The sequence below is a fragment of the Nothoprocta perdicaria genome, unplaced genomic scaffold, assembly GCF_003342845.1.
Source record: "Nothoprocta perdicaria isolate Ctin4 unplaced genomic scaffold, notPer1 scaffold_161, whole genome shotgun sequence".
In the NCBI taxonomy this organism is placed as follows: Eukaryota; Metazoa; Chordata; class Aves; order Tinamiformes; family Tinamidae; genus Nothoprocta; species Nothoprocta perdicaria.
The window spans coordinates 810,382-829,540 of record NW_020454772.1 but is presented as its reverse complement, the minus strand read 5'-3'; the positions used below and the strand labels follow the sequence as shown (position 1 = coordinate 829,540).

Sequence of the window (19,159 nt, the reverse complement as noted above, 5' to 3'; positions counted from 1 at the left end):
GTAATGCAAGGAGTCTGACATAAGAGAGAAACTTCTATCACTTATATTTCATAATAAAGGATAGTTACACTCATCTACTCTCAGCTGTTAGACTATATTTTAAGTTTTCCCATTCAGTGCTAAATCATTGCCCCTTTGAAATCTAGGTAATTTTAGCTTCAAATGATAATAAAACACACAAACAATAATTATTTCCAGTCTATCCTGCTTGGGCAGACGGACTTGAGCTCAGGCCCTGCATTTTCAGGAACTGTCATGCTCTGCTTGCCCTCCATTGTAGGCAAGGGCCAAATGCCAGTCTGTTATAGACACAGGTTAAAGCCTCGTTGACTTCAGCTGAAGCGAGATTTCCCCCTCGGGGATTGATTCTTCACTGGTGTTAATGGAAAAGCTGTCAAATATCAAACGAGGGCCCTGCAGTTTGACTGCCCATAGCTGAAACGACATTCACAGCATTTTTCACAGTTACTTGTATCCGTGTACCCCTCAAAGCCAGAAAGAAGGTCAAAATCAGCTGCCAATACATCTTGCAGACAAAGTCAAACATTGTGACAGTTTATGATTTCTTTCATCAAGAAACATATACACTGGACAACTGTGGATCCACTTCTTTCTTTCAGATGACAAAACTAAGGAATTAAGTGTTGAAATTAATCCCTAAGTGATACAATCTCCAGAATTGTCAAATACACAGTTCCTTTCTTCTATAGTATTGTTAGTAACTACTGGCCATTTACTCTTTTTTTTTTTGTGTAGTTTTCATTTAAAAAAAACCCTCCACAGTATGCTTGCACAATGCATGAGAAATACAAACTGTGCAATATGTGCTACACAGAAAATTGACTAAATCTTCTGCAGGGAAACTGTATTTTATTGATACATCTGATTTCACTGATAGACTGCAAAGCAATGTGCAAATGCTAATTAAATAAGCCTCACAGAACTACATTTAGAGTAGTACATATGATTCTCTCTCCCTTAGATCTGTCTCACAATTTTCTTCTTTTAACACCTGGCATCAACAGGGTATTGGAATTTGTTTTGTTTCCCAAGAAGAGCATAAGCCGACTGGCTGCTTGCATTGGCCACAGCTTGGAAGGGAATTACAACCCTCCAATGTACTCAATTTCAGATATGCATCTGTAGATACATTAATGCATAACACCCTCTCATCGCTTTAGTTTTGGAAGCTGACATGAGGTACTGATGACCAGTGAAACATTATGTGCAACTGAAGTAGAAACGCAACTCATGGCCAAAGCTTGACAGTGAGAATGAGCCTCTGCAGTAGACAGAAACAGTATGTAACATGAGAAAAATAGCTTACTGTCCCAAGGGAGTATCCAAGAGGACTGGGATTCTGCATGGAGAGGTGGACTACATATTTTTCTTATCAGGAAACTTGGATTTTGCTTTAGAAAGATACATAGTCAACCCCTCTACTGCACTATATGTACAGAGGCCCACTAAAATGAACTGAGCAGTAGTCAAACATGTCAGAATTGACCTGTGTTGTGTACTGTTATAACAAACAGCAAAGCTTTCATGATTGCATATGTTAGAACAGTCTGGAATATTAATACTTTCAGGGGATACAGCATTGAGAGCAGAAAAATAAACTACACAGATTGGTATCACAATGATTTTGATGGATTTCTTCTTTCTCTCTTGTTTTTAACAGCCTTTATAAAATGCTGTCTGTGAAATCATTTCTGATGTATCTTACTCTTCATCCCTTGTAGTAAGCTTGGTATAATGAAATGCTGACAATATTCGGTATAATTTGGAATTCACTCCACTGGGAATACTGAATCAGTATTCATGTCAAAGTAAATTTAGCACTGATTTTTAATCTCTTCATTGCTAGAAGCACAGTACAAATTCATAAATTTTAGTTTTTATTTTACTTTAGTACGTGTAATTACCTACAACACTGTGAAATTAAAACAGTGTAAGAGAAAGATGCTGTCTTGATCAAAATTCATAACCTGCTTGTACTGGGCACTGGCTTTATTTTGTGTTCATCCTAACTTGGAGACAGATGATTTGATTGTGTAAATACTGAGGGAGAAATCACCATGCTCATGGAAAGTTACAGCATATATTAAAGGCATATTAAAACTGAGCTATTCTTTACACTAGGAAAAAAAAAAAAAAAAAAAAAAAAAAATGCCCCTGCCCCTATGTTTTAGCCTCTCCATGTAATTACCAAAGTGACTGCAGAATCTTTCATGACCCTGACAGGGCCCCTCTGCTCCTGAGATAAAATAATGATATTATTATGAGACTGAAACCGGCATTGTTTTCACACTAGGAAAAAAAAAAAAAAAAAAAAAAAAAGGAAGGCCCTTATAAGCTCATAAAGCAGTGAAATCTGTGGATGAAGGGTACATTTGCTTCACAGTAATTGCCTCTTCCCTGCGTACTCAGTGAGCTCATTTCCTGCCCCAGCTCTCGACTACGGCATTTTTAAAGAGCTTACTTTCCAATGAAGGGCATTTCAGGGCACTCTCAGCAAGCAAGACCCTCCAGAACCAAGGCTGCTCTTTCCAGCCACTCCTTGCTCGCTGCCTTGTGGGTAGGTATGATCATCCACCTCATGCCTTGGAGAAGACTCAGGTCTTCTCACAGGCTGGATCTTAGCATGGTGGAGGATGTCATGCAATGTACACATATGTACAGATTGCTCACATATGGACTCAGAAGGATACGAAATACAGGAGTCTAAGAAGTCTAACAACAAGGGAATACACATAGACTGACTTTTAAAAAAATCAGGAGGGTCATTAGCACATGCACAGTCTTCTTTTCATACTGAAGCTTGCTCACGTAGAGCTAAACTCCCATATTTCCTGGTTCACTGCAGTTTGGGAATGGTGTCATAGCAAAGGCAACTCAGGAATCATTCTTGCTCTCTGCATTTACAGTGTCTAAGCTAACTGGACCTTTGTATGCTACAGACATTCTGTTAATAAATAATAATAATAATGAATTCTCTAGGCCAAAGGGAGTTTTCTTTTTTCTGTCAGGCAAATGTTTTGTGCTGAGTCTAGAAACAATGTGACCAAACAAACTTTAAAAGACAGAGTTCCTGAGCGGGGGAAAAAACTTCCAGTTAACCATTCTGCCTGAGGTCAGAGACACATTAATGTCCCCTGACCAGTCTGTGACCTTCATCTAACAGAGCCAGAAACTTCATAGTGAACGAGCAGGTTGGGTTACCTGTCACATAGCTTTCACTAAAGACTCAGTAAAATACATTCTTACCTTTGTTTCTTAATTTCTTCTCTGATGGGGACACCATTGACTGCAAAATGCAGGGCTCACCCTTTCATTTACACAGGCTAGGAACTGCACTCCAGGAGTTAGGAGTTTGCAGCTTAATTCTCAACTTCATTACATGCTCAATTCATGCTTTTGCATGAGATATTTATGCCTGATTCTCCATAATTCTTACACACTTCAATCCTACTGAAACACCAAAACCCTTCTCAGGATGTGGGCCCTGAATTTCCTTAGGAGCTTGCTCAGCTCGCTCTCACATGTCTACATTTCTGGTTAAGCAGTCTATAGAAAAAGGTAGCCCCTGGAACCAGACTACAGGTTGTACTTGAACTCTGTTTTGGATTTTTTGGACAAAATTTAACTTTGTATCTTCCTAACAGCTAGGCCATCTTTGCAGTATCTGCTCATTTCTTTGTATATATTTGCATAAACATATATATATAACATGAATATGTATACTTTCATAATACATGTATATTATATACAACCTTTATATAGATTAGAGCAACCATTAGCAATTCCCGGCTTCCATAACAAATGTGATACAATAATGGCATAGCCTAATCAAATAAACTCCAATCAGGGGGAATCTTCCAAAGGCTGAGAGGCAAGAGTGGGATTTACTTTGTTCTGATGGATTAAATAAAATGGTCTCCGCAAAACAGACAGTAAAGTCCATGTCTGCAGAGAGGAGATACTACCTTAATGGCCATCCAAACAAAATATGTGGAGATACTTCCACTCTGTTCTAAAACCTGGATAACTGGCAGTCTTGGAAAACTCATATTGCCTGTGACACAAAACAATGTTCCAGCATTGAGTGCAGCTGCAGGCTCCTTTGTAAGCTTCTGTTTTGCCTAAAAAGCTGACCACTGAACATGATCTTCAGTGCAGTGGAGGACAATAAAATATGCATGGTTTACATCACATAGGTTATGCTTTGTTCCTTAATGCTGTAATGCCAGCGATTAGATTAAATTAGGTCCTGGAGGATGAAACAGGGAAATGGGTTAAGTATCTACCTAGGTAAAGGAAATAATGCAGAATTTGATTTAGTGAGAAGTGAATTACAGCTTTTATTAATAAAGTATGCCTGGACATTAACATAATGGTCTGTTATTTACCTGCTCTGTTCATTGTGAAAACGACTTCTTTAGGGTTATCCCTAATTCCCTTAGCTGATCCTAATGCACATTGTGCTTTGTCATGACTCCAGTCCTTTCCTCTAGATTCTTCCCCAGTGATTTTGTTTTGTAAAACAAAGCTGCCATAGTTTGTGCAAATAAAAAATTACTTTGCATGGAGGTATGTTTATTCAAAACAAATGAAGAAAGAGTGAGGAGAGGTGAAACAAACCTGCAGGTCACATCACTCTAAATCATTTTTACAAACCTGGAGAAGCCAGGAATTATTTGTTGGATATCTAAACAGCCACAAAAAAAGAGCCACACTACACACCTTTGCATTAGTATATTTATTACCATTAAGGAACACCTGCTAAGAAAACAACTAAGTTTAGTAAATCACATACCTAAGATTGCAGATGATGGTTCTTCTGCCAATGTATTTTTTGACCAATTCAGGAAGAAGCTGAGCACCAGCTCATTCTGAAAGAAAGCAAAAATACTTGGTGGAATATCAGATATTGTGCTCTGCCCCTTAAAGTCAGAACAGGTTGCTTGTAGTGCACATGTTAGAATTAGCAATCACGAGGAGCCTTTCTCTTCTGCTAATGGGGTCCAATAACCTTACTGCTGTTATGCTGCTTTGAGGTAAAATCAAGGCACCAAACACATTTGAAGGCAATGACTTTAAGCAGGCAATGGGAAGGCAGGGCTGCCTCTTATCACCAGCTCAGGGAGGCTCCACAGCTGCCTACCTGGCTCCTCTCTATCCACATACTTTCAAACAGCCACGTGCTGGGAGGGTTTATACATTGATCTATGGCCTCCCAACATAAATATCAGCAGAAGCAACTATTATATAGAAAGGAATGCAGGAGAACACCTTTAGTGTGTAGTCAGCATCAATTTTGCCCTTGGCACAGGACCAATCCCTGGCATCGACTGAACCTGTAGCCTCCTTTATGCTTAGATGTGGCACATATTTCCCCATCCTGCTTAAGAAGTCACCTACCTTATGCACTGCACTATAATTTTTATTTTTATGTAGTGACCCGAGTTGCTCTAGTGAACATATATAACAAGGACTTACATCCAGCTTTAGAGAATTAAAATAATAAACCTGACCTCCCAGCTTTGAGCATTGCACAAGGCAATAAAAATGTGAATTCTGAAATGAACTCTCATGATACTGAATCAAAGGTGGACTGTAACTGCATTTTATTAGCTTTTTCATAAAGCTGTATTTTGGAATGCCCATTTTCTTAACGCAGTTAGAATTGCTACATTCATATTGATGTTACTTGGACTGACACTGTAACGAATGGGCTGAAGAACAGACTTTGCAGATTCTAGCATTAAAATGTCACCATGGTTTTTTTCCAGGCCATGGAAAATAATGTGTCTCTTATCAACAGGATGTACTTTATGTAGCATTTGTCTTGTTTCAGTTTGACAAGATGTGGCATGATTTGTGCAAGGAAAAAAAAAGGCAACTTCAAAATGGAAGAGGTTAGGGACAAATGCAGCTAGTGCGCAGTTAACATCTGGGTTAGACAGAGGAACAAGATGCATATATTCAGCACAGAGATAAGATTCTGCAATTTGGATTTATTTTAGCAGTTCCCTTTTATTATTCATTCTACTGTTTGGAATTTTTCCTCCCACACTGATATTTTTGTAAAATAAAAGAAAGAGAAAAAATTACCAGAAATCTTGTTTTCTTTTAAGTAAGTGACAAGTGATTATTAGCAGTGTATGCAGCTGCCCATTCTGAGCATTACCAATTATTTTTTCATCTCGGGAGGCTAGCTTATAGGGGAAAGTCCATACACCTGCTTCAGGCTGTGACAGCTTTAAATAACAAGGTTATTCGCTGTGGATCTGCATTTGCTCTTTCAGCACAAGTCCCAAGTGCAGGGAATCTCAAGGGTTGAAAAAGAGTATATTTTTGGCAGCTCGGCCTTTACTTGACAGCATGAAAATAAGCAGAGAAACTTAAGTAGCCCTTCTAGTTCAAAGATCTGGAGAGAAGTAGGCAGGAGGTGGAAGGAAGGATACACTAACTGACTTGAAAGCGAAATAAAAAATTCTGTACTGAGCAGCTTGGTGTTCTACTTCCTCTCTCCTCGCTCTTTCAGTAGTGAACTGAATAGGTTAGTAAATAGGAGGTGGGAGGATTATTTCAGGTGATCCAAATTCTCATTTCTAAAGAAAACAGCACTCTGAAAAAATGTCAGTTTAAAAACACAAGTGAAACTGCTGCAAGATTTTGCATTGGGCATGATCATGATACACTGCTGGTGCCACAGGGCTCCTTCCAAAGCATCTGCTGCCTGTACTCAGTCAGATGGGGGGAATGTGGGAATGGGAATGGAGCATGCGGGGAAGCAGCAGCAAGGCTAAAGACAGCAAATAGACAGGAAAAAAAGTAATTCAGCTGGTCAAGTTGCAGTATATGCAGAACAAATGGTTTCAAGAGGCATGGAGAGATGCCCTGCATGTTGGTGGCAGCAGGCACTTTGCACCCTGCTACTCAGGGTGCAGCAGGTGCTCCCAGGGCTGAGCTTCCCTATTGCCAGACAGCACCAGCCACACTCCTTTTGACAAAGCAAACACATTCTTAAGGTCATGCTTGATCAGCAGACCACCAAAGCACACAGCACACTTCCAGCTGATTCCTAAGTCCTGCTGGAGTCAACAGGACTTCAATCAGCTGGACTGTGCATTGATTCATACTGCTAAATAGAAACAGACATTGGGGTCTTAGGTGTATGCGTGTTCAAAAGCGTGTGGTAAATTATTTTGGTTGGACAGAGTCTGCTTCTAAACAAGCATTTGCTGCTACAAACACATGCACCCATAGATGAGAACCTTAGTGACTCTGTAACAATCTTGGCAGACAGATAGGTCCCGGAGATGCCCACAAACACCCACCTACCCTTTCTACCTCAGATTTATTATCTTCAGCTCAGCAAAGAGAAATTATATTCCCTAAGATATCTCTATATCCCCCTCTGTATTGGGATTTTTAGGAAAGCCTTCTACTGCATGTCTAACTGTTCTTGCCTAATAAGAAAATACTTTTCAAAACATAATTTCTGATATTTTTCCAGATCAGTCAAAAATAACAAGCTCTTGTGGAGCAACTATGTATGTATATATACATCACTATTATTCTGCTTAGAAATAATGATCTTTATTCAGGCATTAAACTAAAAAGGGCCAAATTCCCACTTCATTTACATGGGGATACAACCGAACCATTCAATTTCACTTGGCCTCAAGGGAGCTGGTGCCCACACCTACATTACCAGAGCACAGCAGCATTTGTCTAGCTCTCTCCATTACAGCCTACTTAGAAAAACACCCTTCTGATAGTGAAACACAGATAGGTTTCCTGCCTGATTTAATTTTGTTCCAAAGAACAGCCTCTCCTGGAGTCAGAGAACACCCATGCACCAGTTTTACTTTAGCAGGATGGAGAAGCAGCAGGAGAAAAACGAAGCAGGGAAAGCTGACCTTGCTGCAGCTATTATATCTTCAGGAAAGGATAAGGGAAAAAAGGAGACTTTGAACCCTTCCCATTTTGTCTCTGCTTGACATCTGCCAGTAGGAGCACATAAGCGGTTGGAGTTTGAGGGACCCACATACCTCAGGTGCGCTTTACGTTCATGGTGTTAAATAACTGCATGTGGGGACTGCTGGAGCTATTTTCCAATCACTATAAATCCAGAGTAGCTCCAGTGAATAAAACACAGATGAAATATATGAAGCACAATATCAAACTTGGTTACTTTTATAGTGTAAAACATTAATCACTCTAGAACAAGGTCTGTCTTTAACTGTATGTTTGAAAAAGAATGTATGTAATTTGCAATCATTTCATTTGCATCCACTTTAAAGACTTTTTACACAGCCATGGTGTAAGAGATTTCACCTATAAGGGATCATAAAGCTGTTTATGGCATATACACATAGCTGATACATTGTCAGTGATTGCTTACCTTTAATTTTACTATTCAGAATGATAAATTGGGCACTTAAAAATACTTTTTTTATAGACATAAAACCCAGTATTTCTTTCTACTAGTTGATCTATTGTGCACCTGTGCTTTTTCCACCCTACCCACTGAATTCAAGCCCACCACACTTGCACACAAAAACAGTCTACCTGAAAGAGGTGGGACAAATAATGTATGTTTATTCAAGGCTATGTATTTTTGCAAGATCAGTATGTGCATGAGATGTCTTTGAGCTATGCTATCAACAACAGTATCCACCAATTAAATGCTATTTCATTTAAATGATGAGAAATGGGAAAATTATCCTTAGAGAGATACTAGTTGGCTGATGTTACCAAATACACAGGCTTGCTACATGAAACAGGTTTATATTCAGTTTTGTATTTCTAATTTTTTATTTGTAATGTCCAAGTCAGGCTCAACTCATCCTTTCAAGATAAGCAAGAAAACATTCAGCTTTGTCAATAGCTAAAATGCCTCTGTTTGACACCAGAGCCAAGAACTGACTCAATTAACAAAGCCTTACCTGGCTTTTGTGTCCCCAGGGAGGGTGCAACCCTATAATACAGCATTAAAATGACAAGCCACTAGGGCAGCCCTAATTTACATGATATGTTATGGGGTTTAGACTGCAATTTCTATTCAGCCCATCACTCAGTTGGAGTTAAGAGTGAAACAGAAAAGGAGAGTAGCTCCTCAGAAAAGGTAGTAGCTGGCGGCAGCTGCCTTTTGTCATAGATTCGATTTATAGTGTGATAATGTGTAATTTTACCCTCCTCCATATTTCCAACCTTCAATTTATTGCCTCTTGATGCTTCACCTATGTGCTATATAGTTATTCTGCTATTTAATGAGGCAGAACTCCAGGAGTCTAAACACTGTCAAACATGTTGCCAGATTTACCCTGATGGGGAAGACCCAGACAATCCTACACATGCAGCTAACCCCTGAGCCCGTCAGCAATGGGGCAGCTGGTGCAGAACTAAATATTCTCACTCTTTTCACATATATTATCATCGATTTCATGGAAGTAGAATGAAGCTTAAAAAAGATGCTGAAAATTCTTCCTTGATCTTGTCCTAAGTGAGTCAAATACGATGATGGTGCATCAATATTTGCTAAATATCAAATTCCTGCTCAGGGGCAGACACTAACTGGCTGCAACACATTACAACAGAAAATTCAGTTGGCATTATTTATCAGCTTTGCCTTTTAGTGACTGATGTAACAAATATAGCTTTTTGTTCAAGCATTTCACTTGACTATAGTTATTTATAACTGAGCACTAACCTGAATTTGGAAAAAGCACTTGTGTATGAGGCAGCTCTTCAACAAACATCTGAGAGGAAGTCAACAAATGAGATTTGCATTTAAAATAAATCACAGGCTTAAAAATCTGCTTTGAATAAGGGTGAGCACAAATACCACTACTAAGTTTAGTCTTAAACTAACCCCAGAACAATCATCACCTCCACCTCCTAATTATTCTGTGTTTATTGGGTCTGATGATAAAGTTCAGAGATAGAGAAGGATAGTTTGAAGTTTTTATTATTTAAAGAGGAGTTTAAAGAAACCCTTCTTATTCAAGCTACCATACAAATGAGGAGGCAGCTATTTTCCTTCATGAACACCATTTAGCAGAATGTCAGCGACATTATGGCCTGCTCTTAATCATAACATCATATTCATAATCAGAACTTTGTCTGGACTGAGAAGCATGCATGTAAGGCATGAATCAGGAAAGATACATATATTGTAAGGTTATATGTAATTCAATTCTTTTTAATTTTTTTTCCTAGAACTTTTAATTACTTAATTGGTAGAAATAAGTTTCCAGTTGGAAAAGTTCATTCAGTTGGAGCTGGACAAACTTTTCAGAGCTATAAAAGGTGGTCAATCTTGTCCAGTCAATCAGGGTAATATGTTTACAGTGGTTTACAGTGGTAGCAAGGATATTTAATAATGAAATAAAAGCTCTTCTTTTTTGACTTAATACAATCTCAGACCATGTCTCAGGGTAAAACACAGCTAAATAAAATTCAGCAGAGAGAAATGATTGTGCCAAGAAAGACCAGAGAACCCTCTTCCACAGGTATCTGCTGTTACAAGGCTTCTTCACAAAAATCTGGATTAATTATTTATTACTACACAGTTTTACTATTTCATAGGAATGACAGTTTGGTAATGCTCAAGAACAGGCATCTCACTAAAAGGTTTAGACCAGGCTCTCTAGCAATTTCAGGAAAAGGACAAATTTAACTGGAAAGTTGTCCAAGGCATGAAGAAAGATAAGAATAATTATATTTACTTTTATCAAGGAAACTTTCTATCTTGATTTCCTGCTCACAGTAAAACCGATCAGACACCACGGCACTATAAAAAAAGAAACCTGCTAGAAGGAAGGAAAAGTAGAAAAGAGACCTTCCACTAGGATACGAAAGAAATTACTCACTCACTTGTCCTCTTCTAACTGGGTCAGAACATGTCAGTATTTTCTAAATGTCTCACATCTCCCAGCAGGAGAGGTATACTGAGGTAAAAATCATGATTCACTGTTTAGGGAGTGACAATAATTTTATAGGTTATCACTGAGAACTGCTGGTTAGATATGTAGTGATTAACAAGATTTCCAGACTACCATAGCAGTTTGTAGAGATAACACAACCTGCTCCTTACCCCATTTATTATCATGGCCTCCAAGTCCAGCATGGCATTAGCTAGACACTCCTGTTAGCTACACACTCCTTTGAAAATAAAGTTGTTTATGTCTTATGGTTAACTAGTGTGCTGGACTTGAACTGTTTCAGTAACTGAACACCATGCAATTGGGCAGTCCAGCATGAGTATGTGAGCACCACTGGATGGTTTAGAGCCAAATCAGCACATGTCTCTGAAGAGATCAGCTGTCAGCACCCTCCAAAGTCACTATTCCTGGTCATGTGTCCAAAGAAGGGCAACGAAGCTGGTGAAGGGGCTGGGGCACAAACCTTATGAGGAGCAGTTGAGGGAGCTGGGGGTTATTTAGTCTTGAGAAGAAGAGCCTCAGGAGAGACTTTGGAGGTTGTAGTGAGGCAGGGGGTCATTCTTCTCCAAAATAACTATCAAAAAACGGGCAAGAGGGAATGGCCTCAAGTTGCACGAAGGGAGGTTCAGGTTACATATTAGGAAAAATTTCTACACAGCAAGAGTGGTGAAGCCTTGGAACAGGCTGCCTAGGGTAGTGGTGGAGTCACTATCCCTGGCAGTGCTCAAGAGATGTGTAGATGAGGTGCTTAGGGACGGGGTTTAGCAGGCATGGTGTTGAAGGACTTATGGTTGGACTTGATGATCTTCAAGGTCTTTTTCAACCGTAATGATTCTATGATTCTACATCCCTGTGTCCCAGCAGCAGCTCAGCTGGAGAAGGTACCTGACTCAGCCCGTGCAAACTGCAGCATCGTGAAGGCAGGAAAAGATGAAGTGGTAAGCCCATTAGGAGCTACTGCATTTCTGCTGATTATCAGGCCATTTATAGACCACTGAGCAGGAAGAAGAGGAGAGGAGAGCTTCTGTGTGAAACTGAAAAGCATGTTTCTAACTATCCCAGGACTTTGAGCAGTCTAATTTTTCAGCTGTAGACTTTGCTTCTGCATGGCAGTGCTTGGCCCAAATTGAAAATTCATGTATCTTACAGCAGCCCAGAGCACAGCAAAAGATACAGAGCTCTTCATTTCTAGGTCACTGATTTATATCATTTTTTTTCCTCAGCTGTGACCAAAGGTGCTACTGTAAAACAAACCTGTGACCCTAACTTGAATGGCATAGAAACTACACAGCAATTAACCTCAACCTGTGCAGTTCATTCAGCAAAATCAGCTGAGGGAGCCAAGCACCCATGTCCACTCTTCCATGTTAAACTGAGTGTGACTCTTTGACACAAATATTATCTGTCTTTGGAAATCTTCTCCATTTCAACTCAGGACACAGAATTTTTATTATTAATAAGAGGCTCGTTTGTTTTACACATGGATTATTTCCCCTTTAGCCTCGATTATGTAATCACCACTGGGTAACTTTTATACAGTTAGTTAAGCAGGAAACATTTTTTGCCCATCCTGGAAGATATTTTAGATTTTAAAGAAAAATAATCTTGTCATAGCCCTCTCTTGCCTCCTCATATAAAGGTACACACTTTTACACCAAACAGCCTGAGGCAGCCCTATGGCCCCGAGGCCAAGGGATGCTTCCGGCAGGCAGTGCCTCTCTCCCAGAGAATATGCCAAAAATGGAAGAGCAGGGATCACTGCACGTCTTTGTGCCCTGTCCCTTGTTAGGTTACTCGGATATATGTAACCCTTGAGTCTAACGTGGCCACCATTGTCACCCTCCTGCCAGACACCTTTCCCAACAATTGTTTCTCACTGCAAAACACTCCCTGCTCTCAGAGCCTGGCCTCACATTAGGGATTGCCCGTTCAATTCAGGGACTGATGTGGTGCCATGAATTAAAACCCTGGGAGGGCACGGGGGGGCCTGTTAGATGTTCCCGGTCCCAGCTTTTATTGCCATCGCTGGCAATATTGCCTTGTGCTGGGTCAGACAACCACGAGTCAATTCCTGCTACTATTGCAACTTTCCACTCTGAAATAGGAGGGAAATATCAGATCTCAGCAAACAATAAAGAATTTAAAATGAGAAAACGCCCATGTGAATGTGCACCATGTATCATTCTGATCATACTGAAATGTTCTGATTTTGGTCTTATGCTTGCAAAATAATTTTTCTACAGGTTAACTTAGATTTTGAAACAAAGAGTAATTCTGGGCTGAAACAATGGGACTTTTCATTTAAGAACTGTCAAAATCATACTTTACCATATTTCAGAACTCCTTTTTTAGACATTACATTCCTCAGAGCCGACTCTCTACTGTCAAAAATTCAGTGAATCACCACTTCTGTATGGCAGCAAAGGAAGGGAAGTTATTGTGAAAAATACCCTGCCAGTTCTAATAAACTATTTTTCTGTCATTCTTGTCTTTGTCTTAAACCCTGCTGAATGCTGTGATGGTTTTACCTCCAAATGGCTATATAAGAAGTGTCACCTGTGATGAAATTTGCCTTCTTAAATGACAATGTGAAAAGCTTCCTAATTCTTTTGATACAATGCCACTATAAGTAGTACTAGCTATCATTACCAAAAACAAACACTGGAAATGCTCACATTAGCCAGTTTCCGGGGTCCGCTTAACAACTGCTTCAGATAGAGATTCAAATCCTTCACTCTCTTATGTTCAAGATCTGTAAAAGGTAAATGCCACGATGGGGGAAATCTGGAAAAAAACAATATATATATTCATCACTTTTACTGCATTTGTGATAAATTTGCTCAAAATATTTCCCACACTACTTTATAGAAGTGGTGCTTTGTAAAAGTTTCTGTGAGAAGGGGAAGAGAAAGGTGTAATACCAAGAAGATAATACAGTGCTTGATTCTTTTTTTTTTTTAATTATTAGATTCTAATAATTTGTTGATGTTCTGTTTATAGCCTTTTTTTTTTCTATTTTTACAAAAATGTATTAAAAAAGTAATTAAACTAAAAACAGTTATTTACATTTCCCAGTGTCTGAGTTGCTTTAAAAATCTGATCCCAGGAATGCCTTCATTTTTTGCACCATACACACAGTACAGCAGATCTCCAATCTCAGACCAGTGTTCATTCTGTACAAGCTTCTCCATTGTAATATTGAAGAATGACAGACTTGCACCAACAGAGTAACATTTTAGGAATACACCTTGCTAATGTTTTTTTTTTCTCAGTTCTTTGTATGTAATTTCAGACACTGCTATAATAAAATATAATTCAAGAAAATATACTATCATTACAATACCAAAATCAAATTTAACTAAAGCAATAATAACAATAATGTTCTTGACAGATTTTTATTAACATTAATTTCATTTGATTTTAGTAAATAAACCACATATGAATAGAATGCTCTTGTATCAACTTTCAAATGCTGTGATGATTGAAAATGTCAAAGCCACATTCTTTTCACTCGAATCACCTTTGCATTTTCAAGATAATGATTGTCCTATCAGCCAAAAGGTTAGATTTTAAACAATATGTAGAATCAATTTGTATTAACCTTGACCTGACAAGGTCTGTTTCTCTCTCAGGCTGTCTAAGCATTAGAAAAGCTATCTGTGCTAAATTGCACGTAATGGGTTTTGTGACATGGCTTACTAATATTGAGATAGCTAAACTAATATTATGCCCTCTGTCCTCCAAAACAACATGACTTAAAACAGTGGAGGGTTTGATCTGGTTGCCTTTCATGTCACACCTGTAAGCACTTAGCAGTGTCTGACTTACAAACTTCCTTTCTTTCCTGATACAACCTTGTTGATCCAGCAGGTCTCAGGAGATACCTGGAGGCTTCAGACAAGTGACTAAAGAGGCAGCCTGCAGTGCGATGCACTGAAAAGAGGGAGGCACTTGGCTGGCCCTTTGAAAGCCTGCTGGTCACATCTGACTTTGAATAGGTTTTACCCAATTCCACAGCTCCATGATAAGATGTCATCAGCCCAAATAACAGCACATGGAGCCCTGGCTGCGCATCCCTAGGGAGGAGTACAGGCCAGCTCTGTGAGACCACTCAGCTGGAAAAATGGCAAAGAGCAGTCTCACCCCATGAAAAACAAAGAAATCTAATATGATTAACCCACAGTTTTTGTCATCATGAGATTCTAGATAATTAAATTTCATGAGATGTAAATTAGAGCTATTCTTTCTTTTCTTTTTTTATGAAGTTTGTTTTGTAACAGAAGATTTCCTATGAAGAGAGGGCTTATTAACAAGATACTGTAATTCCTCTTAGGAGAGAGCAAAGCTTTTCCTATTTCTGTATCACTTTGGAGGAAAGCACGGGTATATCTTAGTTTGCAGTTGAGATGGTAAAGGACCAGGATGGTGGCAGCACATTGCAAATCCAGTCTTTTGATTACTTTTTTCTGTAGCACTAAAACATTAGGGCTCAACCAGGCACTGCAAAAATGAGCAGCGAGGGACAATTCTCGCCTCAAGAAATTATAGCAATAGAGTACATCATGGGAAAGGGGAAATGACATGACCCAGGATCATGAAATACATCAGCTGCACAGCTAAAAATAGAGCCCTGGTCATCTGACGCCCATGCACAACCTCTGAATGTTTGGATTTCCTCCGGGTGCACAGAAGGATTGCTTTCAAGAGACGGCAGCGAGGCACAGCTTGGAAGCAGCTTAAAATTAATCAGACTGTATAAGACAAAGAGGGGACTCTAGTTGTAAAATGAGTGCCCTCAGAAAGCGCATCGTAAGCACAGTGACCAAACTGAGCACAGATATATGCATTATCTTTAACTTCAGAGAAACTGCTGATTGATGGCATCTATAATTCTCTGCTCTGGTGAAGGACAATATGAGCCTTGTAGTGTTCAACCGTTCTTTAAAATTCATGCTGCCTCTGCATTGCACCTGGGGCTGAAACTGGCTTCCCAGTTGGGCACACACTTGTGCCAGAGAAGGTTGGATTTCCAAGCCAGTTTTGAGCTTTGCATCTATTTTAAGATGTAGATCTGAGAAACACGGACTTGTGTCATGCATCGACTTCCTGAATATCAAATTCAATTTCCTACTAACTAGTTTTCTGTGTATAATTTATGCCACTTATATGCTGAGCTGGGTGAAAAGATTTTTGGCCTTATAAAGAATAATAATTAAATACAATTTATATTCTGTGTAAAATCAAATAAGAGGAAGGGTACCACGGTGCAAGGGCTTGCACGGGGTGGCAGTGCTCTGACTTATAAATAATGGCTGAACAGTTAAGTAAGTGTCAACAGTGAAAATTTGGATGCTGAGAAGTCAGAACTTTTGTTATCAGTTTCATTTGATACAGCCAGTACTTAGCACCTCTAACAAGCAGAATCATACACTATTATTTCCTCCTAATGAGACATGGATGTATACAATTACATGAATAAATATAAAGCAGTAACCAGGTCCTTTCAGTTCGCGGTTCCAATTATTCATGTAATATTAGACACTGTACTTCCAAATCATATATTTTCAAATCCATTTTGTAGTTGCATTATGGAATAAGGCTTTTGCTTTCCTTTGAAGTATCTGGAATTAGCCTACGATAGAGGTATATGCAACACAGACAGTCTAATGGTATGATGTGGTATGGCGGTTCCAATAACTTCCTATAAAAATAAGTTGCCTTTTTATTGCTAGCATAAAATAATCAAGTACATAAAAACCTGACACTAACAGAACTCCATTAAAAAACAAACAAGCCCCAACAAAACTATTTAGCATTGATGAACATTTCCTTAAAGGAATGTCAAACATAGATTTTTTTTTTTTTTTTAATACAGTCTTGGTATACAAAGTCATGTAGTGACAGGTTATTGCTGAGATTGAATTTTAACAATTCTGAACCACTTAAACACCTCTTAAAGCCTCAGTATCTGTAGATGAACTTTCTTTAAGTTCTAGAATTCTCTTTTGCTTTTAAAATATTGTGAGTGATTTTATGGTAAATTTTTTACACAAAAAAATGACTAATAATGATTTTGAAAACCAGTACAAGCTTTCTGAGGTCTATGTCTTCTAAAATGAAATATTTATCCCTTTAAAGGTCTGTGTTTATAGGAAAAAATATCATAAATAGTTACATATTTAAATATTTTTCTTTACAGTTAGGGTAAAAATGGGTCCGAATCAAAATAATGACCGAAGTATTTTCAGTTTTTAGCAAAATCTAGATTCTGACAAACCACTGCAACCTGGTCATATGGACCAGTCATAATAAGTTACCTGGAGTAGATCAATTAAAAATCCCTTGGGTAAGGGAGAGATTCTCTAAAATTAACCAATCTAAAGCCATTTAAGTGAATGCCTCTAACAAGCACGAGGGAATGCCACAACTGGCTCAGAAGTTTGTGGCCTTGTGAGCAACGTGTTGACGGGCCAGAACACGTAAGATTATCAAATACTTCTCAGATGGGCAGTGCATGCATCTGTTGTAAAGAAGTGGATCATGCCTGCCTGCACCAGAGATGAGCTTGCTTTTCTTCTTATCTATGAACATTCCTTGATTGCTTTAAAATACTGAACTGGCTAGGAGTTTTGACCAGCATCATGCAAAAATAAAATCTACTAAAGGCTCTACCATGCTTTTAATGAGGTCAGTACCATTTAGCCTTTTATTTCAGAAATAGCTGTATCATCAGGCCCATAGCTATTACAGCTGTCACCCCCAATCCCTCCCATTAAAAAAGGAACAATAAAATATATAAAAGTAGACTGTCACAATAGTCTATGATTCAGTTTCTTCTAGTGTGAATAAAAAGCTTGATAGACTATGTTGCATTTCCATTGTGTTTCTAAAAATACATCTGCCATACATTTTCTCACATTTTTTTCTGTGCACAGAAAGAACCATTTAACAGCAGAATAATATTCACTAATATGCTGCCTTACTCTGGGAGGGTATGTGATGGAAATTGCTTCTGGAGATGGCTGTGAAGTTTTGCGAACTGGTCAAATGATTTTTCCACAAAAGTGACCACACTGCAGGTTTGCACCACCTGGACTAGATACAGCTGTATTGAGAAAAAGGAAACAGCAGAAATAGAAATGATCAGAGAATCGCATTAAAAAAAGTACAAGAGAAAACATAGGGTGATTTTAACAAAGAAAAACCTTTCTTTAATGTAGTGCCAAGTGCCAGGGAATTCAATTTGTAATTTATAGTCTTTGCTGTACAGAAAGAGAAACTTGCCTGGATAGCATACAATTCAAACACTGAGAGATCACTGCAGTGTGTGAAAACTAATAATGCACCATTAAAGCATCATATAACAGCTTCTGATTTCTATTAGGCTTCCTAATTTTGTGCCATGCTTTCCTTCTGGATGCTTTAATTAGCTCTTGATTTATTTTTCACTATAGGGCAGGAACTGTTCTCCTTAATGGCTCCCTGCTAATAGCTGTCTGCCTGGCATTATTTCTCTCCAGTATCTCATTGCTTGTGGCACTGCTGCTTATTCTGTGATCCTTCCAATGCTGCACAAACACATCTTAAACAATAAAGGAAGAAAAGTATGTAAGGGGGAAGAGTGGTTAAAGATCAAGGTAAATGAGGGCAAGCTCACAAAATAATACACACAGAGTCAGGCTTTTTGTTGAACCCTAAAATGGTTGCTCTTGCAATTGCCTTCTCTGTATCCAGCATGATCCACTCTTGGGGAACAGTCTCTGGAGCTGCAGGCTTGGCAGAGCCTGTTACTGACATCTGTACAAGTGTGTGGATCAGGTTATTGAGCTTGACTGGAAAGCACTCCAAACTTTCCTTTATTTTCCTGAAAAATAAACAAACACACAAAACAGCATGAAGAGGCACATCTTTCTTGTTTCTACTTCTTGACCTCTGGTTTAAAGTATGCAATAACTATAAAATCCCCATAAGGCACAATTGGAATTGAATCTGGCACGGGATGTTAAGAATAACAAGAAAAACTTYTTCAAATATATCAATAACAAAAGGAAGGTCAGGGAGAACGTKGGTCCRCTAGTGARYSGGGTGGGTACCCTGGTTACGGAAAACACGGACAAAGCAGAGCTGCTGAATGCTGCCTTTGCTTCTGTGTTTGTCAGGGGCAGCCCTCTRGAATCCCAGGCCCTAGGGACAGACGAAGAGAG

The 19,159-nt window shown here is 38.9% G+C and overlaps 1 protein-coding gene across 1 annotated transcript in view; it reads right to left on the bottom strand.

Annotated features, from left to right (window-relative positions):
• PIK3C2G (phosphatidylinositol-4-phosphate 3-kinase catalytic subunit type 2 gamma) overlaps positions 1-19,159 on the bottom strand; it is a 262,575-nt gene that overhangs the window by 24,777 nt on the left and 218,639 nt on the right. The window contains exons 28-31 of the mRNA XM_026035575.1: positions 18,627-18,819; positions 17,939-18,060; positions 13,631-13,739; positions 4,817-4,892 (exon numbers count right to left, since the gene is read on the bottom strand). Coding sequence (XP_025891360.1) covers positions 4,817-4,892; positions 13,631-13,739; positions 17,939-18,060; positions 18,627-18,819 — 500 coding nt within the window. The remainder of the gene's footprint in view (positions 1-4,816; positions 4,893-13,630; positions 13,740-17,938; positions 18,061-18,626; positions 18,820-19,159) is intronic.